This window comes from Peromyscus leucopus, chromosome 8b, assembly GCF_004664715.2.
Source record: "Peromyscus leucopus breed LL Stock chromosome 8b, UCI_PerLeu_2.1, whole genome shotgun sequence".
NCBI lineage: Eukaryota > Metazoa > Chordata > Mammalia > Rodentia > Cricetidae > Peromyscus > Peromyscus leucopus.
Genome location: NC_051086.1, coordinates 64,163,750 through 64,190,654, shown reverse-complemented (window position 1 = coordinate 64,190,654; position 26,905 = coordinate 64,163,750). Strand labels below are relative to the sequence as shown.

The 26,905-nt window shown below is 41.0% G+C and overlaps 1 protein-coding gene across 3 annotated transcripts in view; it reads left to right on the top strand.

The window, feature by feature from the left end:
- The window catches only part of Myo1d (myosin ID), a 308,709-nt gene that overhangs the window by 105,043 nt on the left and 176,761 nt on the right, over positions 1-26,905 (top strand). For 2 of the 3 annotated variants that reach the window (XM_028866972.2, XM_037200774.1), the window contains exons 9-14: positions 330-475; positions 553-667; positions 5,755-5,925; positions 10,463-10,533; positions 13,887-13,961; positions 18,923-19,055. In XM_028866972.2, coding sequence (XP_028722805.1) covers positions 330-475; positions 553-667; positions 5,755-5,925; positions 10,463-10,533; positions 13,887-13,961; positions 18,923-19,055 — 711 coding nt within the window. Of the gene's footprint in view, positions 1-329; positions 476-552; positions 668-5,754; positions 5,926-10,462; positions 10,534-13,473; positions 13,598-13,886; positions 13,962-18,922; positions 19,056-26,905 lie in introns of those variants that run through there. The other variant, XM_028866973.2, reaches the window with a different exon arrangement.

The following is a 26,905-nucleotide window of genomic DNA, read 5'->3' as shown; positions in this document are numbered from 1 at the left end:
TTCAGTTCCCAGCAACCATGTGGTGGCTCACAACCAGCTATAATGAGATCTGGTGCCCTCTTCTGGCCTGCAGGCATGCATGCAGGCAGAACACTTGTACACATAATAAGTAAATAAATCTTTTTTAAAAAAAAATCCAGATTGCTTGCTTCAGGTTGGCGTATATCATGTAGCTGTTTCTGTAACAGGTTATATAAATTTCTAATTGTTCCACTTAGGCGATGATAACACATGTGCTGAACAGTAAGAAGAAGGGATTGAAGACATCCCAATTCCAGAGGGACTCATTCCCAAACAGATAAGAATGTATGATGTTCTGTCTCTCACAGGCAATATATGAACGCCTTTTTTGTTGGATTGTTACTCGCATCAATGACATCATCGAGGTCAAGAACTATGACACCACGATTCATGGGAAAAACACTGTTATTGGTGTATTGGATATCTATGGCTTTGAAATCTTTGACAACAACAGGTAAACTGGATAAGATACTTAAAACCCTGTTGTTCATTTTTTCGGTATTTAAGCCTAACATATTCCATCTCGTGTAGCTTTGAACAGTTCTGCATTAACTACTGCAACGAGAAACTGCAGCAGCTGTTTATTCAGCTGGTTCTGAAGCAGGAGCAGGAAGAGTACCAGCGAGAAGGCATCCCTTGGAAACACGTGAGTGCCCTTGTGAGGAGTGTCTCCCTGTGCTGCCCGCCTTGCATTCCTCCTGACCTTCTTGGGATCTTGAACCCTTGACCCGAGCCTTCCTCCTTGAGATCGGCTAATCCAGCCATGCTAGTCCAGTCAGTGCTATTCCTCTAGTCTGATATCCCGCCTTGTTGGTGCCCAGGACATGCTCAGTACAGCCTTAAGCCTCACATTAGCTGTGTAGCTGATGCCGCATGACTTTCTGGTTGCTTTTTGTCTGTGAGAGTCTACTAGCATCACTCGAAGTTCACTCTTTCGACTTAACTTAGATGAACTTCCTTCCAGACCCAGTTCTTGTTCCTCCTCCTTCATTTTCTCCTCTCCTCTGTGCACCGAGTGGCGGTGAACTGCTCTCGGCTCTTGATGAGCCCCTCTGAAGCCTGTGCGTTGGAATGCTGGAACACTTTGTCCCAGTTCCACCTTCTTCCTTCTGCTGTCACCTCTCTTCTCGTGCGCTTTGTGAACCTTCGCAGTTGTCGGAGGCAAAGTCTGCCAATGCGCTATAGATAGGAAGTGACACTGGTCTGGGCGGGACCAAAAGGCTGGCTGCCTGAGCTCTCTCATTCTCTGCCAGCAGACCACCGGCTCCTGACAGAAAGGAGACTTAGTGCTCTTCTTGGACATTTGTTTTTTTTTTTTTTCCCCCGAGACAGGGTTTCTCTTGTGTAGCTTTGCGCCTTTCCTGGAACTCACTTGGTAGCCCAGGCTGGCCTCGAACTCACAGAGATCCGCCTGCCTCTGCCTCCCAAGTGCTGGGATTAAAGGCGTGCACCACCACCGCCCGGCAGAACATTTGTATTTTTAAGACAGTTTTGGGAGCAGGCCTTTAAAAACTGGTTTTCTGTGACTTTCTGGTGTTTTCTTGTAGTTGTTTCTCTCTCTCTCTCTCTCTCTCTCTCTCTCTCTCTGTGTGTGTGTGTGTGTGTGTGTGTGTGTGTGTGTTTGTGAGATTTTTGTAATTTGTTTTGTTTTGGGTTTTTTGAGGCATAGTCAGATGTTTCCCAGGCTGGCCTTGAACCTACTGTGAAACCAGGCATGACCTTAAGCTCTAATTCTCCCTCCATCTTCTGAGTCCTGGAGTACAGGCTTTCACTGCCATGCCTGGCTGCCGAGTTTCATAAACAGATGTACTCTCCCTGCACAATAAAAAGCAAGCCCGCATTTGTTCTTTGATAGCAAGAACAGTAGCAGTAAAAAGCTATTTGAAATGTCATATTAAAGTTATTTTTATATTCATATCTTCCTAATTTCTGTTTCTACTTATTCATTTTAAAAAGAGAGAGAGAGTGGTATAATAAATAGCATTTCTGCCTCAAATTACACCTTGCCTTCCAATGTGTGTTAAATATTAGACTGCCATAAAATTTCATTTAATATATTAGCTTAAATTTTTACATATTTAAAATAAACCAGAGTTGTCAGTTTTATTATAAAAGAGAGCTGCCTGTTGTTTGATTTAAACAGCGACCTCTTATAAATATTTAAAATATAGGTCAAGCCAGGCGGTGGTGGCACACGCCTTTAATCCCAGCAGTAGAGAGGCAGAGGCAGGCAGATCTCTCAGTTCCAGAACAGTCAGGGATACACAGAGAAAAAGCTAAATAAATAAATAGCTAAATAAATAGAAATGAAATATAACTCAATTAAATTAATATAACTAAATTAAATATAACACAAAAAAAGTATTATGTGAAGTTTCCTAAGAATAAACCTGTTATTTAATATACAATATAACTGAAGCTGAGGCTTTTTTTTTAGTGTGAATCTTATCATAAAACCTGTTATTCAGATGTGATTTGGAGGTACTGATCCAAAAATATCCTTTGAATCTGGTTGTGATGGCACATTTGTAATTTCAGCACTCCGGAGACTGAGGCAGGAGAATTCCAAGTTTGAGGCCAGTCAAGGCTACATAGTAGGACCCTGTCCAAAAAAAAACAAAACAAAACAAAACAAAAAACCCACAAAACATTAAATCAAACGAACAGAAACTCCTTTAACAATCAGAATATCAAACTCCACAGGCTCAGTTGAGAGAGGGGAGGTAATAGCTGCAGCAGTGTCTCATCCAGGGAAACACCTCGGGAAAGCTCAGAAACCCTAGAGATGATGGGCTTTGAAAGAACTGAAACAGACCGGACCACAAAGGGAGCAGAACCCAACTCCCAGGTGACAGAAACAACATGTTGGCGTGCACCAATATTGCCAGCTCCATTTCCCTCGGAACCCCAACCCCTAAGCATTGTGATTCCTCTGTTGCTGTAGAACATCTGTAAGAGGAACACATAAACTATGTGTGCCTTCAACCCAGCCTTAGCGTTTATGCTGAGTTGCCCTCCTCATGCCACTGTGCCTTCCTCACATGTCCCAGGTGACACCGAAGTTACTCAGACATCACATTTCTTCATCTGTGATTTTCAGTGTATCTCTCTAAGAAATAAATACTCCCAAAAACTGTAACCGTAGTTCTCTGATCCCATCCCCCAAATTAATAACAATTCCTTTAATGTCATTTCCTATTCCTTATGTTGTTTTGTTGGTGATAGTGGTGACAGTTTGCGTGATTGGATCCAGATAAGGATTTTGCATTAAGATTGATTGGTTGGTTGATAGGTTTCTCACATAGGTCTGGGCTCATGCCTTCTCTCCTCACCCCTTTTTCCTCCTTCGTAATCTTTTATTGAAAAGAGTGAGCAATTTCACCATAGTAAGCACTTTTCTCTGTAAGGTTTCCCAGCCCAGATTATGCTAATCCAATTCCTGAAGTGTCATTAACACATTTCTGTGTACCTATGTATTCTGTGTACTGGAGATTAAATCTAGTGTTCAGAATTAGTTTTTCTCCACAGCCTGTTTCATGGCTTATATGTGAATGCCTACCAGGAGTTCATAAAATCTGATTATCCCTCTGATTTCATTTGCTTCAAAAGTTTATAAATATATTTTTAATTTCTATTTATGTGTGTGTGTGTGCTTGCATATAAGTGCACCGCATGGTTACAGGTTCCATGAAGGTCAAAAGAGGGTATTAGAACCCATAGAACTGTAGTTATAAGTGGTTGTGAGCCATCTGGTGTGGGTGCTGAGAACTAAATCAGGTATCTCTGCAAAGAGCAGTAAGAACTCTTAAGCACTGAGCCCCTACAAATCTCTGGAGCCCCTACAAATCATTTTAACTATTGAAATCTTGACACTAGTGAACTCTCATAAAGTTAAAATGCAATTCAGTTGTTTATGTGAAGCTTTCTAAGAATGTATTGTATACATTATTTTATATAGACATAATATAGCTGAAGTTTATATTTTATAGCAAATTTAATTATAAAGTCTGTTATTCAGATTCCATAGGCATAGGCAAGCAAACTGCTATTAAAGGTGCTTGTATTTGGAGTGAGGATGTGACACAGGACCTCCATATCCATACGCTGTTCTGTCACAACTCTCCCATCTCTCTTTATGTCTTGTAAAAAAACTCATGGGCATTCCAGGTTACCAGAGAAACCTGATTTTAAAAAGCATGCTTTAAGTAACGCTTGAAGCACCATTAAACTTAAAACCAAGAGTCACTAGAATCTTCAGCAAAATCACTGGCTTCTAGGAATACAGTTGGAATTTTAATACATTTGAACTTCCTTTCATAGTCCTAATGTCTGTCTGGTGATAGATTCCTGCATTTGTGTATTTTAGGATATTTTTCTAAAGGTGGAAATAACTTTTCTCCCTAACTGAAAATACAATAACTCCCCACAGTTATCATCACTGTTTAAAAGCAGGTCTCTCTACCCCACTGAAGTTATGGACTAGGTAATTTTTGCAGTAGGGCTGTCCTACGAATTAGAGGGTTTAACAACATCCTGACCTTCAGCCCTCAACATCTATAGCATTCCCCAGCCATGACAATCAAAACTGTCCACTGACATTACTAAATATATACACAGAAAGAATTAACCTCAGTTGAGAATCAATGATTCAGACAAACCAGAAAAGTGTTTAAAAAAAAGAAAAAGCTGGGGGCGGGGGTAGGGTAGGGTTGGAATGACACTCAGTTTTCAGGCTTTCATCTCAAAGGAAACTCAGAAAAAAATACAAAAGACTAGAAACTGAGCTGAAAGCCGCAGCAAATGACTGCATAGGCCTGTAGATATGAAAGCCTGAAGCTGGAGCCCATAAGACTCTGTTGGGTTCTGCTGTGAGTCTGTAGAGCTTTCGGGAGGTAATGGAGATGATGCTTAGTTAGCTGCCTCTGACATGAGATGCCATACATCAGCACACAGTACTGAAATTTTTTCTCATCGGTGACTCACCTTCATGACATACAGCTTGCCTGAGAGAGGCCTGTGAAGGCTGTGTCTATGCTGCCCATCAGAGCAGGAAGGTGGTGGTAGATTTCTGTCTACACCTTGTATATGCTGAAATTGCTAAAAAAAAAAAAAAAAAAAAAGCCCCAAGTTCTTCACTTCATTTGCTTTGTGGAAGCAAGTGGAAAGCTTGTTTTTATCTTCGATATATACTTACATCTCAATTAATTTTTGAAAAGTTTCAAAAGTGTTAGATTCATATGCTTTCTAACTTTGGGGAACTAGAGGAAATTCTTTTGGACTTTTGTCAATGCATGTCACATGAGTAGAACCGCAGATTCTGTGGAGTACTTTGACTTCATCATCAGAAGAACATCAAATGATATCTTCAGGTTATCTGCTAGCATTTAGTGGAAACTGTTTCATGATTAATGGCCAACAGATTGGGGACTCACAGACTGAAGGAGTGGGACTGGGTGTAGGACTGGGAGACAGGAAGGACTCAGACAAGAATTAATCACATTTGCCTCAGTCCATGGTCATCCTGGTGTCTCCTTCATGGCAGGAGAATGCAGACAGTAAGTGAGAATCCTCTGTTAAAATGTGTGCTCATTTTAGCGCTTGACCTCACTCATACTGTCTGCCTTTTTGACATTGGGGTGTTACACAAGTCTGTGAAACGAAACGAGACACCTGTGTGTCTTGTCCATCAGGGTTCCCATTCTCTTGGGCATTGCTCTCTTGCTTGTCCTACAGATTGATTACTTCAACAACCAGATCATTGTGGACCTTGTGGAGCAGCAGCACAAAGGCATCATTGCAATCCTGGACGATGCTTGTATGAATGTTGGCAAAGTCACTGACGGAATGTTCCTTGAGGCCCTAAACAATAAATTGGGCAAACATGGTCATTTTTCCAGCCGAAAGGTAATAATGAGCTATGAGATTTTTGCTAGTTGTTTGACAGGGCAACATTGCTTTACATTAGGTTAAAAGAATGTACACTCAAATAAGGGGGAAAGCATGAATGCCTGGTAATGATGTATCACCATGGGTGAGTTCTGCTTCTCTGATAACAATGAAGAGATTGACAAAAATTATAGTATCCAGGAGAGGGAGCTACAGACTGTGGAATTTGCCAGATGCAGGAAAAATGAACACGGTTCTTTAGAAAGCATGATGTCATTTATAACCAATAGGTGCTGAGTCCTTGTTCATGCGCTAGAATTTTATGTCTGCATCTGGTAATTCTGGCATAAGAAATTGCTTTTGTCCTTGACTTTTCACCATAATCCTCATTTACTAAATAAGGAATGTGCACTGCATTCTTTAGACCCTATGACTTGCCTAAAAGTGAGAAATTCTAGCTGCAGTCCCTGTTATTATAGAGAAATGCATTCTTTCTGTGTATTGAGTATCCTTCCAGCTCTCCATTTTTTACAATCTAAAAGTGTCACAAATAAATCACATCTGTATAATAACTGGCAGCAGTTGTGGTTATCAGATTTTTGTACTAGATCTTATATGCAGTATGTTTAGGTGTTCTGTGTTGGGGAGGGATACCTCCTCATCATTCCAGTCTTCCCCACAAATGCAAGCTTGTCTAGTAACCAGGCGCTGCCAGAAAAGCAGACCCTGTTCCTTCACATCCAGAGAGAAATGGGCAGGCACTTCTGTTTTTCTGTGAATCTGTGGCACGTTGCCACTGTCTCATGAATAAATCTACTTCCTAACCACATCCCCTTTGGAGTTATATAACCCGAACAGAGAAATTCCACAATTAACTAGAGAAGGTGTAAATCATCTTAAAATTGTTTCTTGACTGACATTTGTCTCAGGCCAGTTATTTATAGCTACAACTTGGTCTTCAGCTCCTGCAGACTGATCTTTGCTGTTAAGAGCCTTGGTCCCTTCAGCCAGTTCTCATTTATACTCAGAGGTCTAATTAAATGCCTCTCATTTGACAGATCTAGTCCTTGGTGCTAGTCCCAAAACTGCACAAAGTAAAAAGAAACCTAAGTCACAGGGAGATATTTCAAGGGCACCTTTATCTGAGCCAATTCCTGTGAGGGAGTTTAGAGATGCCTGTTGTCATCTCAGCTCAGGTTCTGGAGATTCATCTGCTACTGCACCCTCTAGATACTAGACAGTGTTAGTGAAATTACATTGAACTAGTCATGATTCTACCGAATAAATCTTACTTAAATTGTTTTTATTTAAATGGTTATCTGCAAGTCTCAAACATGACACCCCAAATCATTATTCTACCTTTCACCCTGGCCATTTATATAACTGAATTAAGTAAGTTTGTCAGAAAAAAAATAATGACGATAATTTTTTTTCATTTTATTTTATTTTATGTGTATGAGTATTTTGCCTGCATATCTGTATACCATGTGCATGCAGTGCCCTCAAAGGCCAGGAGAAGGTATCAGATACCCTTGGGCTGGAGTTATAGTGGGTTGTAAGCTGCCATGTGAGTGCTGGGACTTGAAACCAGGTCCTCTGGAAGAATAGCCAGTGCTCTTAACCACTGAGCCATCTCTCTAGCCCCTCAAGCAGATACTTTTGAAGTGTAATCTCATTGTTTTCTTTTTTGTTTTTTTGAGATGGACTCTAGCTCTATGTTATTCACACTGACCTCAAACTCCTGGGCTTTGGTGAGATCCTCAACTACTCAAATAACTAGTGCTAGAGGTGTATGCCATACACCAAACTGGAATCTTATTCTTAAGGGCAACTGAACATCTTATGTTTAACTACTTGCTAATGATTTGATAGGAAATGCTAAATAGTAATTTAGGTGTGGATTTCTTACTCTTTTATTTGTTTATTCATTCATTCCTCTTTTTGGTAGAAGTCCCAGTTTCCCAACAGACCAAGTTTCTACTTCTTTTTCCCCCTCCCTCAGTATCCCTTGGACAAATACTGAGATGGAACTATTTAAAGTGTGTTCTTTTGGAGAATTTGTATATATGTGGTATGTATATGTGTTCCTCTGTGAGCATATGGAGGTCAGAAGTCATTGGTCTATATCGTCTCTGTTACTCTCCAACTTAAAAAAGATAATTTACATTTATTTACTTATGTATTCATATGTGCACATGTACATTCATGCCTTGGCACACATGTGGAAGTCAGAGGACAACTTGCAGGAGGTGGTTCACTCCGCCATGTAGCTTCCAAGAATCAAACTGAGACATGGTGTTAAGCACCTTTAACCACTGAGCCATCCCACTGGCCTAGTTGATTTTTTGAGACAAGGTCTCTCACTGAGCCTGAACCTCCCTGATTGAGCGGTACTGGCTGGCCAGCAAGCTTCATCTGCCCTACCAGCACTGGGGTTACAGACACCACTGTACCCACCTTTGATGTGAGTGCTGGGGATCCAAATCAAGTCCTCGTGTTTGTGCAGCAACCGAGTCATTTCCCCAGCCCCGTCTTCTGAGGAATTTAGGAAAGAAATGACAGAGCCAAGCTGTCAGAATAGTTAAGTCACTACACACCTTTTTGTTAAATAATGCTATTGGGTTGTATGTTGAGCCAGGTATTATTTGCTACTGCTAACTGACCAGGTAGACTTACTGGCTTATTAAATAAAAGATTGCTGGCTTTTATTTAGGGATAAAAATCTTTCTTTTGCATTAAAGGTACCATGAGAGGCAGTCACATGATCCAAACAACCATAAAATATTTTAAAATAAAAGGTTAAATAATAAGTATATAGCAAAATATAATTTTTGTGTGTTGAGGAAAATCACAGCTTTGCATTTTATCCAAATACAAGAATGGCCTGTAATTTGAGTCTTTTTCCTTCAAGAATTTTACAAATTAAAAGATTTTTTTTCCGCCGGGCAATGGTGGCGCATGCCTTTAATCCCAGCACTCGGGAGGCAGAGCCAGGTGGATCTCTGTGAGTTCGAGGCCAGCCTGGGCTACCAAGTGAATTCCAGGAAAAGGCGCAAAGCTACACAGAGAAACCCTGTCTTGAAAAACCAAAAAAAAAAAAGTTTTTTTTCAAAAGGGCAGTGAGGGGGTGGGCTAGAGAGAGGGCTCAACAGTAAAGAGTGCATAGCGGCCTTGCAGAGGACCAGAGTTCAGTTCTTAGCACCCATGTCAGGCAGCTCACAACTGCCTTAACTCCAGAACCAGGACATCTGAAGCTCTCTTCTGGCCTCTAATGGCACTCATACTCACAATGAACAACCCTAATACACACAATTAAAAGTAAAGTACATCTTTGAGAGAGCGGGGGAGGATATATTTTAGAGAGTCCTCTATACTAGATGCTTTGGTCTCAAAGTTCATTTAACTCTCCACTTTCTCAGAGCAAACTTCTGATTTCCTGCAATTCTTCATTTGTGAAACTCTTAGACATTGTTTCTTTAGCATCTGAAGCCTGCTGTCCTGGATAGGATTGTGTACTGTATGACATTAGCATCTAAATGGTACTAGTATTACAATACTAGTGGTATCATGTAGATTTTTACTCATCTGCCTGTCTGGGGGCTACTGTAGCAAAGAAAAGTTGGAGAAAGTCATGAAGAAATCCAGGACCATATAAAACCTGCCATTTCTTAAAGTATTCCCCTTCAATGAGAAACAGATATGCAAGGTTGCTCTTCTGTGAAAAATACCTAAACTGGAGTCTGGCTCAGCAGGCAGATGAGCCAAGCCACTTTCTGCTTCCTGAAGCCTTTCCAGGGCAACCACTTATTAGCAATGTAATGTAGTGCCAACTGCCTACCTCAGTGTGTCTCAGTCTCCATGTATGTGAGGGAGACATTGTTATACTTTAAGAGTAGATTATGAGAACTGTGGAATGTACGTGCCTTGTACAACTGTGGAATAGTAAGCCCTTGGTGTGGTCCTCCCAAGTGGAGCATGGAAGAGAAGGATTTAAGTTTTAGAAGACATTGCATGTCTGTTTCTCAGAGAGCCATACCTCTTCCATTGCTGGCTGCCCCACCTGCTAGGGACCATCCTTTACATCCAACTAAATAAAGGGCATCATTCATCAACCTCTGACCACATTGGGCATAGAATAGCCACATTTCACATCCATTATCCAGACCTGGCTCCTTGGCCATGTCTACTGTTAGATCGGCCAGCAAATGGAGGCCAGCTGTGTGCTATGTGAGTTTCTGTCAAAAGCTTTTACCTTGTCAGCCATGTTTTTTGGTTTTTTGTTGGGGGCGGGTATTGAGACAGGGTTTCTCTGTGTAGCCCAGGCTGCCCTCAAACTCAGAGAGATCCGCCTGCCTCTGCCTCCCAAGTGCTAGGATTAAAAGGCGTGCGCCACCACCGCCCCAGCTGTCAGACATGCATTGAAGCAGACGCCAGGGAATGTGATTTCATTTAGATATCATGATTTGTGATGCTTGGTCATATTAAGTTGGAATGTATTTTTAGGAGTTAAAAATGTCATTTTTTTTTTTCCAATTTATGTCCTTCTTTATCTTAGACCTGTGCTTCAGACAAAATCCTGGAGTTTGATCGGGACTTTCGAATCCGGCATTATGCAGGTGATGTGGTGTGAGTATCTTACTCGGTACCTAGCATGATAATTTGCATGCAGCCTTACTTTGGAAAACAGGACTGAGACACTGTTGGCTGGTTTTCTTTTCATGTGTGTGGGGCTTTATTTGGGGGGGGGGTCATTTTCTAGATCAGCATAATTTAGTCTTTATTTGAAGAAAGTGTCACTAGCTTCATTTCTTCCTTGTTTCTCAGACATTTGGTTTGAGCATATGTTGTGTGACCATGTATACTTCCCCATGTGGTTGGAACTCAGTAAAAAGAGGTCACTGTGTCAATAAACCTTGGAAACGTGTCAGGGGCTAGGGTGGACACGTGGATAAGATGGGTTCTGCCCATAGGAACCAGCAGGTTAGTGGATACAAGTAGATGTGTCTTAGTTACAGGAAGGGAGAAAGGGACTTCGCTGGGAAGGCACATGGCATTATGGAAGCAATGAGGCATCTGGAGAAGTCTTGCCGGAGGAAGCAGTGTGCTAGCAAGTTCAGTACCAGAAGTGAAAGCCTGGAGACCGAGAGCGGAGAGAGTGTTGGGGAGGGAACCGCAGGATACCCAGTGTGTGCAAGACTACAAGTAGCTGCACAAGCAAAAGAAGTTTTACTATATTATTGTCAGCTAGTGTTTGAGAAACAGAGTTCTTACAAGCTGCACTTTTGATTGCCTTGCAATAAAAATAACAATTGACATGGAAATACTAATCGGTGTGAGAACTACTTTGGTACGTTAAGTGCCAGGTGTTCCTGTAACAAACTATCACAAGCCAGTGACTTAAAACAACCGCTGCATGAGCTAGGGGTGTGGCTTGGTGGTAGACTGCCCCCCTGGCCTAGATGAGGCTCCCAGCACTACACAAATACGGAAGCGGAAGTTTGGGCTCTCAGTAGTCTCGTAATTCGGGAAGCAGGAAGTTCAACATTAGGTGATGGCAGGACTACACCTTTTCTGGAGAAATCTGCTTCTCTCAGGGAGAATCTGCCCCCTTTTTTGCCTTTTGATGCTATGGGCATTCCTTGGCTTGTGGCTCTACCCTCTATGGCTACCTCCTTGGTACATTGCTCCATTGTTAACCCCCTGCCACTATGTTAAAAGAATTGGTGGCATTTCTGCAACCTCCCCCCAGGTCTTCTATTGGATTATTTCCTTCTTTCAAGATCCTTAACATAACCCCATCTTTTTACTTCAGAAGACAGCGTTCCCAAGTTCCAGGAAGGTGGCTGAAATGACTGTCACTTGTTGTGGGTCATTTTTCAGCTGCTGTGTTTGTTACAAATTTACTCTTCATTAAGCCCTGTTCCTTATCTTATTGTTTAAAGAACTCTACCTTTTTCTCTCTTTATTATGTTAGGAATTCTTCCCACGTAACCCATTACAAGAAGAGATTAATCAAGACAAAAGCAAATGATTATCTTTATAAATGCTGAAAAGACATTTGAAGAAACTTGAATGCCTATTTCTGACTAAATTAAAATTCTAGAATCATAAAATAATATGGCTCAAAATTACTACCCTCTGTCAAAGTAGCCATCATTGCAAGATGTGCCATTTCCCACGGTTCTGCTCCTGTGCCCAGATTCTAGCGTTCTGAGGAGAAAAGACAAGTCCCACTCAGATGCCTCCCACTAAAACAAGCCCAAGGCTCACTTACAGGCTGTTGTCTGACGATCAGGGTGGTGTGAACGCATATCTGGACAGAGGCCTATGCCCCCAAGTCCACCTGTTTTACAGAGGAATCAACTTCTACATGATGAGTAGACATCTGACCCAAAGTCTCATACCATGTTTATGGGAGAACTGAGGTAGCAGCTAGGTTTCCAGGCTCCTGGTCCAGAGTTCCAACTGGCATTCACTGCCTCAGGCTTCTCCTTTAGCCTTTCAGTCATCTTCTAGGTTTTTATAGATTATCTTCTATATGTACAATGCTTTATAGGGCATGGTATCTGACCACAGGGGGCTTTCCATACAAAATATACACATATGTATGTGGTTAAATGTATATTTAAGCATATATATGTATGTATACATATGCGTGCATAAGAAAAGATGGTTATAATAACCACCATATGAGTCATAGCAACTGTTATGACAAACTCCGAGTAAGAAAACACTATAATATTTTTAGGTGTTGTGGTAAGTAAGCCCCAGGAGGCTGATGCTGCTGGGCTCGGGTGCTAGGAATTATTTTTAAAGGAAGAAGTGGGAAGGGTGGTGAAAAAATATTCAGGAAGTAGCAGGGGTGTATCCTTTCTATAGTACAGATTAGAAACGCCTGGAAAAGTAGACTGAGATCAAATCACAGTCAGACTTGAACACTATACTGTAGTCTTTGAAATTCAGTCTGTGGATTTAACAATAGATCAAGAGTAGGATGATTTCAAATGTTCAGTTAAAAATGACAGGATGGTATTGGGAAGAAGATCTGGGTTAGGCAGGCAACAAAATAATTTTGGATGTAGTGACCTTAAAATCCCTGTGGACAGCACATCTGGAATATTCCTTTTTGTTTTGCAAAATTAAGTATGTAAAGTAAAAGGTTAGGGTTAGAAGCCTGAGAAGTGTTGATGAGATTCTGAAAAGGAAAATGGAGACAGACAAGAGAATAGAACTGCTAAGGAGGGGCTGAATGTAGTTTCTGTTTGCACAGTCACCCAGCCTTCACCGGGTCACCCAGAACCCACATCGTGGCCCCGTGGTGAGGCCTCTCCGGTCACTGAAGCAGTACAGTCCCCCTGCCGTGTGCTCTTCTCCCCAGCTGCCTGCCATCTTAGCTGGAGTTTCAAAGCTTTGCTTTCTGCCTTCCTGCAGACTGTGACTAGCGGCCTTGGTTCTCTGTGATGCTCCTGCATGTGCCTGCTTCCAGCCCTTCATTCTGCCTGTTGCCCCACACGGTCTGCCAGTTCTTTTCTCCTCTGCTTATCCACTTCTTACCGTCCTTTGCAGTTCTCCTTGGACTCTTTTATACCCCGCACACTGAGTGGTACTTAGGCAAGCCACTTGACCTCCCCACGGATGAGACAATTAGTTCCTGTATGGTGCTGTTTTGCTTTTATCTTAGGCATGCTGGATGATAAATACAACTCTCTATTTTGAAGTCATCTTCTTGAGGTAAGCAATAGCCAGTACAAAACAATGTTCTTACTCAGAATGATGGGACTGGTGCTCACTCCTTCTGAAGGAGAGAAGCAGAGTCTCTTTTATTTAGTGTGCAAAATCTGTGGCCTTTACCTCAGAGCTAAGTGGACCGGCTTTTAGAAGTTGGATTGCAAAACTGATCGCTGAAAGGCCTGTGAACTTCCAGAAAAGCTCAAGTGTGGCTTACATGTAATGATACATGCATTCTGTTTTCTCTCCAGCTATTCTGCCATTGGTTTTATTGACAAAAATAAAGATACTTTATTTCAAGATTTCAAACGTCTCATGTATAACAGGTATGATTGTTTGTTACCTTTACCATTGCATAGTGTATGTGTATGCACGTGATTACTTTTAAGTGACAATTTTAAGAGTTTTTAGCAGACTTTTCTGCTTTGTTATGCTCAATGAATGAAAATGATTATAATATCTGTAGACTTGGGGCAGGGGCTACTTACTACCAGTAAGATTTGTCTTAATTCTCCTTGGGTTGTCTCTATTTCTCTGTTCACTGCCACCAACCTTCTGGCACCCTGTACCAATGTAGTTAGTGGTCCCCAAGCAGGCCAGAAGTGACGAGTATCAGGTGGCCTCTGGGCCACCTCAAACTGTTACCTACACAGATTCCCACTGCAGGGTCTTTGTCCCCAGGTATGAGCCACTCTTTTGTCAGACTAGCACCTGGCATCAATGAACCCCGGTCCTCACTGAGCTGTAGAATGTCCTCACAAACCCCCTAAAGACAAAAGGCTGTACAGAACAAAAACAGGCAAGGGATAGAACTTTAAACACAGTATGGAGAGAAGTTTCAGGAAGACAGAAGAAGCTTCTTGGCCATCCTTCTGTAGATTAGAGAACTTGTTCACTCAGTACATTAAAAAAGTGTGTACTCTTGAGCCACATGTCCTTCTGTGCTCTGAGATACAGCTGGGAAAACAGTCTAGAAACTGCTTCTTTTCTAATAATAAACAAACAAGTAACTTTCAGAAGTAGGTGAGAGATGAAGAGTAGAAGCGCGAGGGAGGCATTAAATAGGACGGCCAACCAGAGGCAGCATCCAGCAGCTGCCGATCTGAAGTGAGAGAGGCAAACACACTGCTGTCTGGAGGCAGAGAGAGCAGCTGGTCCAAGGCCTCAAGGGAGGAGTCAGCTTGAGAGGATTGACAGCAGGAAGGACAGCAAGAGCGTGCTGTATGCTAAAAACAGAGAGAGGACTGGGGAGAATGGTAAGGAGTGAATGTAGACAGGTGGGCAGGACCAGAACCGCAGTCTGTGAGCCAACATCAGGACCAAAGTACAAAGAGGGGAAGCCGTAGATCTGGTGTGGTTTGTACTAGAGACATCACTAGTGCCACTGTGTAAAAAACATAGTCACGAACAAGAGTGGAACTAGGGAGACCAATTGAGGCTGGCTTAGCAGTGACAGAGGGGGTGAACGTGGTCATCCCAGGTAATATTGAGAAAGGAGAACTAAGCAGTGAGTTGATGCACAGCCGGAACCCAGATATGATGCTGGAGCCTTGTGTGGGAAGACAAGGAATGCTTTGAATGGAGTAGGCTGAAGTACATGCTGCACCCAAGTGAAACTGCCAAAAAGGCCACTGCACAATTGCATCTGCATCTCCAGAAAGATGGGACTAGAGGTACCCATCATGATGTCAGTGTGCTGATTGTGTACTAGAGCATGAGACTGGAAGAGTTATCCAAGGAGCGGGTAGATTCAAAAAATGACAGTAATGGAAAGAACAGGGTAATTGATCCCTAAATGACCCAGCATTTAGTCAAAGCACAACCTAGCAAAGAAACACTGAGAACGCCCTGTAAGATAGAGGGAGAACAAGAAAACCAGGGTCACAGAGGCCCAGCGGGAGGTGGGTACTTTAAGGTTAAAAACAAAGTGGGGCTTAAGAGATGGCTCAGCAATTAATTTTACTTGCTGCTCTTGCAGAGGACCCCCACATCAGACAGCACACAACTGCTGATAACTCTAATTCCAAGGGATCCAGTGCCCTCTCTGGACCTACACAGCACTGAATGCGTTAGACGTACATGGGATCAGGCACACACACACGAAATAAATCTTTTTAAAACAGAAGAAAACAGTGATAAACTATATCAAATAAAAAACAGGAATGGTGCTAAGATTGCTCATGGGATAATTCATGGAATTCTTGAAAAAATACTAATTTTTGGGCAGTGGTCAAGACAAATGTCTGATTGACATGGGATTGAGAGAAAACAGGAAAAGAAAAGATGGACACAAGATGTTTAAATAATTCTCTCAAGATCTTTTGCTCTAAAATGGCTTGTCTGTGGGTGCTGAAGCCACCAACAATGAGGATGGAACTGGCAACAGTAGAAGGTAATAGAGACATGGAAATAGGAAAGGAAGTCCACGCAAGAGCTGGGCATGGGAGAAAGTGGCTTTCAGAAAAGAGATTCAGTGCTCAGTTTATCAGGTAATATGCACCCATTTGGAGAACAAATGGCAGAGAGAAGCATTTCTCTTTGTAAGAAATGTTAAATTGGGAAAAGTAACCACACTTGACCAGTGGTGATGTCACAGTGTGTTGTCAGGCTTGTGTCCAAAAAAAAACGAACACAAAGTGGTATTTGTTACCTTTGTGCATTTTTCATGGCCCAGAGAATCATTTGACAGAGCACCACCTCTCAGAAGTAGACTAATGTAGCTTAGGAGCACAGGATCAGGGTAGAAACGAAGTAACACATGGATGTAGTTCCTGAAATATTGAATAGTCATATAGAGTGCACTACTTGCTTTGGTATGACAGGCTGTTTTCTCTATTGGAAAAACCTGCACGGGAAGCCAAACAGCAGTGGAAACTTGCTTGCTAATTGACAATGAAAAATATTACCCATAGAAACCAGTCTGCTTGGTGCTTGGTAAGCAGAGTTAGAACAAAGGAATTTAGATAAAACTAACAGTTACTGGTACTGGGCTGGGGCAAGGTGAATTCATTTTATCATCTTCCAAAGCAGTAAAAAGATTAAATGTCTGCTCACTGTCGCTTATTGCATATGTCTTTGTAATGGGAAAGACTTGCCGTGAGATGACATTTAGATGATGAACACTTTTTGGTGTTTCTGTGGCTGACTAAGCTCCCAAAATCTGAGTGCATCCTTTTTTTTGTATAGGTTAATGTGACCCTTGGACCTCTAGTTCTTTAGAGCCCAACAGTTTCACATGCACACAGGAATGGTGTGCGTGTTTTTTCTTATGTGCACATGTGTCTGTAAATGGAAGAATGGGGCAGGTGGGTGGCCTGCCAAGTGCATGAACTTTTATTCATTCTCTTGTTGCTCAGCCAAGATCAGTCTTACCTTTTATAGATGCTGGGTTTCTGGTTTTGTTTCTCTTTTTTAAAAAATTAGATTCTAGGGGCTGGAGAGCTTGCTGCTCTTCCAGAGGACCCAAGTTCAGTTCACAGCAGCCATATCAGGTAGCACTCAATTGCTTGTAACTCCAGTTCCAGAGGATCTGGCACCCTCTTCTGACCTCTCCTGACATCTGCACACATGTAACATACATACTCACATAGAAACACACATAATCACATAGGTAAAAATAAATCTAAAAGAGAGAAGAAAAATATCCAAGTATTTAAGATATCTAAAAAACAGTTTTGATAATATTGTATTTATGACTTTCTGGCCTGAAAAGTCTCTCTTAAAATGACTCTGTTTGGATTCTTTTTATATCAATTCTAATATGATATAAAAAGAATCCAATTTTTCCTCCTTCCCTCCACTTACAACATAATATGAGAATAGTTTCTAGTTACAGCTGACAGTTACAGTCAATAGAGGGAGAATTTGGGTTAGAAACTGCACAGATACAAACAACAGTGGTCCTCATTCTTCTGGCACATGTAAGAATTCTCAAAGTGCATACAGTTTTCTACCTTTGAAAGTTCTGTTCAGTAGGTATTTGAAAGGCATTGTAGGAACCCTGTGCACCAGAAGTGGAGGGCCATCACTTGAATTACTTCTCTGCTAAAAGGAAAAACAGTGTGCTTTTAATGTGGTCATTTTTATAAGGGTATGACTGAAAATGATGGAATAGAACTACTGTACAGTGGTCAAACTATCCATGAACCAAAGAACCTCGTGTTGTTTTCTTGCTTCTTTTGGTGGTAATTGGACCTACACAGTGGCGGTGATTAGAAGTGTGGCCCTGTCTGGGTTCACAGACCCATATCACCACTTCTGCCCCCTGGTATCATCCATTCCTCCATTTCACAGTGATTATTTTGAGCAAGTGTGAAACAGAAATTCATTGTGTGCTTTAGGGAACCAACTCAGTTATCCACAAGGGAAAGGAAAGTGGGCATAATGATGGAATAAGCACAGTTAGCAATGAATTCCTGTGTTAATTATTGTCATTTTCTAACTCCAAATTTGTGAGAAGACAATTCTGACGAGACAAGTTCCCCCAATGAAGCAGCATTTCCAGTTCCAGCTACTTTAAAGTACAAAGCACCCAAAATGAAACAGGGGGAGAATCACAGCCGAGGCACTACACAACTTTCGTGAGAAAACATCACCACAGAGACAAATAACAATCTGCGGCTTCACTGTGGAATTGGCCTGAAGTGCATTTTTAGAACTGGCTCATGGTAGCCCCAGTGTGATGTCCAGATAGCGCTGGAACCACTAGCACTGCCTGTGAGTGTGTTCAGAAATCCAGCAACAGTAGACAGCTTTGCTAGGAGACGAACAGAATGGTTATGTTTGTGTCCTTAGCTGTGTATTTGTTACCTCTTAGGAGATGTTTCCACTCTCCTATTTATTATCTGCCATGACACTGAGAACCATTTTCCTGCTAGCGATTTGTCTCCGTTTTGTAGCCATTATAAAATCTGCATTTTACAGATACATATAAATATATATATATATGCATATATATATATATATTTATATAAGATAAGGTGTGTGTGTGTGTGTGTGTGTATTGTAAGAACCACATTATGCAAGAGATCTACATAGTAATTTAATAGATATCACTTTAAAGAAGTTTAAAGAATTTTTTAAAGTGCTACAGTTTGGAAATTTTCTGTGGTGCACTATTGGCCATTATATAATTATAGTTTTCTGGATGCAACACTGTTTCCAGTTAGGCTCTGTGAATTCCATCTGTAGTGCACTGTGATTCCCAGGACACAGCTTGGCAGGACTAATTGGCCTTTTTTATCCACCTTATTTAATGCAGCATTTGAATAATTTTTCGTTTTCTCAGTTCAAATCCTGTGCTGAAGACTATGTGGCCCGAAGGCAAACTGAGCATTACAGAGGTGACCAAGAGACCTCTGACCGCTGCCACCTTGTTTAAAAATTCTATGATTGCTTTAGTAGACAACCTTGCTTCAAAGGTAATTATTTTATTTTCTAAATGTCTTCTATAATTCATAGATTACCTCTTGACAGACAATGCGGAGAATGAATGTGTGATTTACTTTTTAGGTAATTGTCCTTAATTAAGTTGAACAGTATATATTCAAAGTGAAAAATAGAATTTTTATTCCTACTTTAAAAAAAAAACTGAGTAAAATAATTGTTTGTACCCCAGGTGTATTCCTTTCTTAAATTCCAACTTTTTATTCTACAGTTAAGGTCAAGGGAGAAACTGCCATTAGGGTTTCCACTATATGTATGATGTACCATGCCTGGAAAAATAAACTGAACCCTGTGCTGGAAGGCAGGGCATGGCCAGAGAGGGCAAAGAATGGAGTCAGAGACAGTTGAATGTTACTATAGCCATGTGCCATCCGCCCCTGTGCTGTGTTTGAATAGCAAGTGGCCAGAAGGAGTTTAAACACAAATTTAGCTTATACATTTTATCTTCACATTGCTTCAAATGGTTGGACCACACAAATGATTAATGACAATTCTTTCTAATTTTTGCTGTTGCTTTGATTCTAATGCTGTCTGATAACTTGAGTCTGGCTATTTTTCCATTTTATTTTTAAGTACGAGTTTTATTTTCCTTTCCCTTAAAGAACAGATTTCTGCTCCTAACTGCTCTGTTGACAGGTTTGATAAATTAGCAGAATTCTGGGGCTTGTTATTTTTAGCTCTTTTCATTATATCTTCCTCTTCTGGTAATTTTATTATATGTTTTCTTCTCTGTTATTATCTTTTTTAAAAAAAAATCTATTTTCCTTCTAAAAGAATTAATTGGCATCTCTACTTCACCGTGGTTACATTAGGCAGATGCCACAAGCTATTCAATAGCTTTCTATCTCTTCCCGGCATCATTTCTTAGCCTCCTCCACTGGCAGCACATAAGCACAGTCCATCCTCTTGTGAAATTACATTTCCAGAAACATGGGACTAACGGCTAGACTGCCATCAGCAGCCTGGCTCTCTCATCTCTCCTTTTCTCTTGATGGCATCTTCAACCTGCTGCAGCCAGTGAGAAGAGGGCGAACCTAGGAGGAAGGCACACAGCACCACTTACTCAGTTAACTAGTGAAAGAAGCGTTGTCTTTAAAAACTGATAAATATATATCTGCAATCTCAGGAGGATTGCAACTGTAAGGCCTGCTTACGTTGCACAGCAAGTTCCAGGCCAGACTTGGCTGCAAAGTGAAACCTGTCTAAAACCCAGGAAACATGAAAACCAAATTCCAACCTCTTCTGATACATCAATACAACCCTGTACCCAGGGGTTAGGAAATATCTATGCCTTTCAAGTATAAATGGAACAGTTTGCTAGAACTGACCGCATGCTAGATCATAATGATGTAACTATTTTGAAAGATACAGACATATTCTCCCTCCTCAAAGCAAGTTATTTTAATGTGCTTAAAAACTCTAAAAATAAACTGCTTTCCTAAATAAGTCACAGATTTAAGAGGCTATCACAATGAAAATTATAAAATATTTAGGACTGCTTGACAAAGAATTTGTCAGTGTTTGTAGGATGTTGTTTAAGTGACCCATTTGTTATGCCTTCATAAAGCAACAATGCTGACTAAAAGTGGATAAGTTCAACTCAAAGAGCCAGAAGTCAAACTCAAAACCTAAAGAAAGAAGAAAATAATGTAATAGCAGAAATTAACCATAATGGAGAAATCAAAAAACTAGTAAATTAACAAAATCTCTAATAAAACTGATTTAAAAAAAAAAAAAACGGAATGATGACTGAAGGGTTGTTATAACCTCTGATACGAGAGGTTAGTGTGTTATGAATAATTGGCTGCTAGCACATTTTAAAATTTAGTTTGCTAGGAACATGTTAAAATTGATTCAAGATGAAAGTCAGAATACAACAATAACCTTGAGGATTCTGAATCACTAATCAGAAGTCTTCTGCCCTCCACCTCCACCAAGAGTGTCAGGCCTGATGGTTTCACAGATACCAGTTATAAAACTAGTAATCCACAGCATCTGTCAACTGTTTAGGAGGTGGGAAGAGAGGCTAACACCCAGCTCATTTTCACAGAGGAACACAGACAAAAGATCCTAACAATATGTCTGAAAGTTGCCTTTCTTGGCAGCATAGTAAATACAGTGCTTACTTGTGAAACAACACAAGTATTGAGTAAATTTTTTTAAAAAATATCAACTTTCACCAGGTGGTGGTGGCACACGCCTTAAACCCAGCACTTGGGAGGCAGAACCAGGCGGATCTCTGTGAGTTTGAGGCCAGCCTAGTCTACAGAGCGGGATGCAGGACAGGCACCAAAACTACACAGAGAAACCCTGTCTCAAAAAACAAAAAACAAAAAGATCAACTTTCTGAATGGAACCAGAAACTAGTAACATTAAGGGATGTGTAAGCCAGGGGCTGTGTAAAGATAGAAATCAACTGAGTGGAGGCATAGCCTTAAAGCTGCCTTTTCACCTCGGAGGATTGTGAAATACTGAACTCTGAGGATGGTTAGTCAGCATTCAGGGCTGAGTCCTTGAACTGAAATCTGGGACTTACCCAAAGTAGAGTGATAATACACACACACACACACACACACACACACACACACACACACACACACACACACCTACATCCCCAAAGGGCCACATCTAGAACGAGTTAAATAACCCTCTATTGTCTATGAAGAAACTGCCTATCTTGGCCTTTGATACTTAGCCAAAGGATATCAAGTATTGGAAGGCAGTGAATCTTTCTTGAGAATATGCAATTATAAGCCAGCTTTAATGAGATTTGCAGCCCACATTCATACTACCTAAGTGGGCTGAAAAAGCTTCAAGCCAGCAGCTTAAGATAGTCCAGGTCTTATATTGCCACAAACTTCTGAAAGAAGCAAATACAATTATTTTCTTCACCCTCAAATCAGACCTTAAAGACTTTCCACAAAAAAAAAAAAAAAAAAATCCAAGGAAAATAGGAGCTGCAGGGGCAGGGGAGTCCTCTGGAGAGATGGCTCAACGATTTAGAGCATGTATTGCTCTTCCAGATGACCCAGGTTCAATTCTCAGCACCCACATGGTGACTTACAACCATAGATAATTCCAGTTTCAGAGAACCTGACACTGTCTTCTGACCCCTGTGAGCACCAGGCACACGCATGGTGCACATACATGCATTCAGGCAAAACTCTCTTAATACATAAAATTAAAATAATCTTAAAAAAATAAAAATAATGAAAGTTTTTTTTTAAGTGACTTTAAGATGTCATATGCTAAAGTGAGATTAAACAACAGGCCCAGATGAAAACTCCTGATACCAAAACAACCACAAATAGAATCCATAGCAGGGGAAATGGCTCCCTGGAGTCAAGCATGAGGATCTGAGTTCAGAACCCACCACCCATGTAAAAGCTGAGTATGCTGGTACATCTTTATATCCCCAGTGCTGGAGGGCAGAGACAGACAGATCCTAGGGGCTCATTGGCCTGCCATTGTTACTGAAACAGTAAGATCCAGGTTCAGTGAAAGACTGTCTCACAGGGCTGGAAAGATGGCTCAGAGGTTAAGAGCTCGTGCTGCTCTTCCAGAGGTAGAATAATCTGGAACTCCTGGTCTTCCTGTCACCAGCTCCCAAGTTCAGGGATTGCATATGAGTACTACCTTACCTGGTTCAAAGACAAGTCTGTAGCCAGAAGGTTTCTCTGGTCCTGCCCAGCCCTGAGGTCCTGCAGCCGCTTATAAAGTAATCATTCAGAGGCTTAATATTACTTAGAAACTGTATGGCCTATGGCAGGCTCCTTGCTAGCTAGCTCTTACTGTTTAACTCAACCCATAACTGTTAATCTATGTATCACCACGTGTTTCATGGCTTTAACTGCATCTCATTACGTGTTGCTCCTAGGATGGCAGTCTGGCATCTCCTCCATTCTGCCTTTCTCTTTCCTGTCTCTCTCCTTGGATTTCCCACCTACCTTTAAGCTGCCTTTCCTGCCACAGGTCAAAGCAGCTTATTTATCAACAAATGGGAACAACATATATTCACAGCGTACAGAAAGACATCCCCCAATACAAGTCTCTAAAAAGCAGCCAGAGAAAAGATAGATTAGCTTCAAAAGAATAGTAATCAGGCAGAGTGATAATGACTTAACCAAAATTCAGTACCCAGAGAATATCTTTTCCAAGAACAAAGACATAATAAAGACTCTTTCTGAAAAAGAGAAGCCAAGTGTTCGCCACTGTTCTAAGCTCACTAGCAGCAATGAAAGGTCCGCACCAGGATCCAGAAGCAGCCTTGCACCTGCACTCATTCCTAGGCTGATGTCTTCTGATCTAGTCCAGGGTCTCCTTACCACTTTATGAGATGCGTGTGCAAGAGGCCTTTCCCCACATTTTCCCTAGTGTCTGTCTTTTAGGATTTCATCAGGGATGCTGATTACCACCTCGTCCCTTTCCCAGAAGTGGAACTCCATGGGGCATGTGTCCACAGTGTTTCAAGTGGTCTATCTTCTCTCTTCACCTGGACTACCTTTGAAATAGAGAATAGGTCCTACTTTATGTACTTTTTGATAGCTTTGTAAAATGCTACCAACAGATGGTCAGTAAATTATTAAATGAATTTGAATATGCCTTGACTATCAGTCTGCAAAGCAGATCAAATAGATGCATACTTAAATGCATTACCTTCTAGCTAATGTGTACGCCATTTGGCATACTTCTACAAATTATATTTTTTACATAAAACCTAGGGAGACAGGTTAAGAGAATGAGATCACTGTGAACTCTGGCAATTTAGCCTTTATACAACACTAATTTGTCAAATTTAGGACAGCTTAGGCTGAGTCAGTCTTGATATTTATAAGTGAGAGAGGAGGTGGCATTTATAAACTGAGACAGAATGCTGATTAAATATAGAGAAAGTATTTCCACTAGATTCCTTATTCAATGACTTACATCACTAAGCAGGCTGAAAGGGCTTTCCCACTTGCTGGTTGGTTGTTAGTGTCTCATGGTATTTCTGCTTCCTGTATGCAATTGCTCAGTGCTGGTGCAATCCCACTTACCTGTTTGGTAAAGTCTCAGGTGGTCCCTAGCACTGACTGCTTTGTCCATGTCATAGCATGTGTAGTCAGTTCCAAGTATTTTCTAATTCACCTCATCATTTTGACCTCTCAATCATTCAGAAGTATGTTTCTTAATTTTCAAGTATGAAGGTTTCCTAATTATCTCTGTTGCTCTTGAAGTCTGACTTCAGCGTTTCAGCTGAGGACATCCTCAGTGTGATTCAGGTCCTTAGAAACATTTACGTGACATGTATGTTTTGTTTGTATTAGAGGTAGCTTATATTCAGTAATCTGTGCAAGTCCCAGGAGGCCAAGTTTGACTTTCATATTGTCCAACTTAACAGCATCTTTACTAGTTTCTTTGTTGGGTTGAAAGGTAAGTTCAAAACTATATTGACTCTAACTTTATCTACCTCTCCTCACCTCATGTACTTTCAGTCTTTGCTTTAAATGTTTAGGGAATTTATTCATTCATGTTAGAACTGTCACATCTTTCTGTTATTTGTTCCATTTGTCTGTTTCAAACATCCCTTTCTTTCCTCATTATTTATGTCTTTATTTCATTGTCTCTGTATGTAACTGAATATATGTGAACATATGTGTGTATATACATATATGTGTGTGTTAACTATTCTGCAGTACCAAGCCTTCTCCACCAAGATGGACTGAATCTTCAAAAGCAATGAATTCAAATAAATCCTAGTTAGACAATATGAAAGCCAAATTTGACCTACTAAGAATTGCACAGATTACTGAATATAAGCTATCTTTAATACAAACAAAACATGCATGTCAGGTAAATGTAACAAGTTTCTAAGGATCAGAATCACATTGAGGATGTCCTCTGTGAAAGGCTGAAGTCAGACATCAAGAGCAACAGAGATTGTGTGTGTGTGTGTGTGTGTGTGTGTGTGTGTGTGTGTTTGTGTGTGTGTACACATGTGTACTACATGCCTGCAGAATACCCAACAGGAGGTAAGGAGGAAAGACTGATCTGGGCTCATTGTTTTTGAAGATTCATTCCATCTTGGTGGGGAAGGCTTGGTACTGCAGACTAGATCACATCATAGAGAGTCAGAAGTAGAGAGGAAAGGTGAATGCTGATACTCAGCTGTCTTTCTCTTTTTCCCCCTTTTATTCCATGCAGACCCCCAGCCAATATGGTGGCTGCCCACATTCCATAATGGTTAATCCTTTACAGAACTGTCCCTACAGGCATACCCAGAAGTGTACTATGTCAATGTCCTAAATGATTCTAAATGTAGTTGAGCTGACAGTAAAGAGGAAATACTCACACCAGTTAACAGCAGAGAAACTAAGCTGCAAGTGTGCCAGTTTTCTGCAGTGTTGCACCAGGACATGCAGACAGATCTAAAAGCACTTGGTATTTATTGTGCTTGGTGCCACTTGAATTGGTTTATTCACAAGCAGTAAGATCTTCGGTGCCAAAAGACTCACACAAGATCTTTGCTTAATAGTGACCTCTCCTCCTTCCCATCTCTCACTAAGTTTGTTTAAAGTTTATCATGAGCCTTTTCAAAAGTAATCTGTGTATAAATGCTCCATTTGAAAACTACTACAAATTTTACCAACTATGGCTACTTTTGAAAGTAGAATTATGATTAAACATTATAATAATATTGATCCTCTGCTTAAATATACAAAAATATTTAAAATGTAACTATTGGTATTCCAGAATCAAACAGTTACCAGGTTGTTTGTTTGTTTGTTTGTTTGAGACAGGGTCTCACTATCTAGCTTTGGCTGGCCTAGAGCTCACTATGTAGACCAGCTGTCCTCAAACTCATAGAGATCTGATGCTGGGATTAAAGATGTGTGCCACCAAGCCTGTCATCAGTTCGTTCGTTCCCTCCCTCCCTCCCTCCCTCCCTCCCTCCCTCCCTCCCTCCCTCCCTCCCTCTCTCTCTCTCTCTCTCTCTCTCTCATTTTTTCAAGACAGGGTTTCTCTGTGTAGCCTTGGCTGTCCTAGAACTAGCTCTGTAGACCAGGCTGGCCTTGAACTCACAGAGATCCACCTGCCTCTTCCAAATGCCAGGATTAAAGGCTTACACCATCACTACCTGGCCATCAGATATCTCTTGATTTATAGCAAATTATTCTGAAATACAGTGCTTAAGGAAACCACAGCTTATTATTCCTCATGATTCAGTGAGTTGGCTGGGCAATTCTGCTGAGCTCAACAAGGAGAGATCAGTAAACCAGGGCTGGCAGTCTGAGATATCTTACTTAAATGACATGGCTAGCTGATTAGACATCTTTATTCATGCAGTGTTTGGCTTGTTTACATGCTAAAGGGACAGTGTCTCTCATGGATACCTCTCCAGATGTCACATAGTGTCACTTCTGCTGTATTGTATTGGTAAAGCAAGTCACAAAGTCAGCCCTGATTCAGAGATTCCTACCCGTTAGTGGTATAGGCTATAAATATCATGGTCATATTTTTCACTCTCCCATAGATGACAAGATTAAAATAAAGACAGGTATGCTAGACAGAATGATGACCCTAACTGGTAGCACCAACTCTGATACCTGCTGAGGATCTTGTAATTAAATTCCCTTCTGACACTATTAGCCCAAGTTGCCATCTGGTCCAAGAAGTTAAAGGGCAAAGTTGCTAGTAAGACTGATTTTTATTTCAAATGCCATCTTCAAGTGAGGCCTCTGGGACAATCTTCTGTATGACTTGGATACAGTTTTTGGAGTTCCCTTGGCCCTTGTTTATATTTAATAATTTGTTAGAATGATTCACTGAACTTAGAAATGCTATC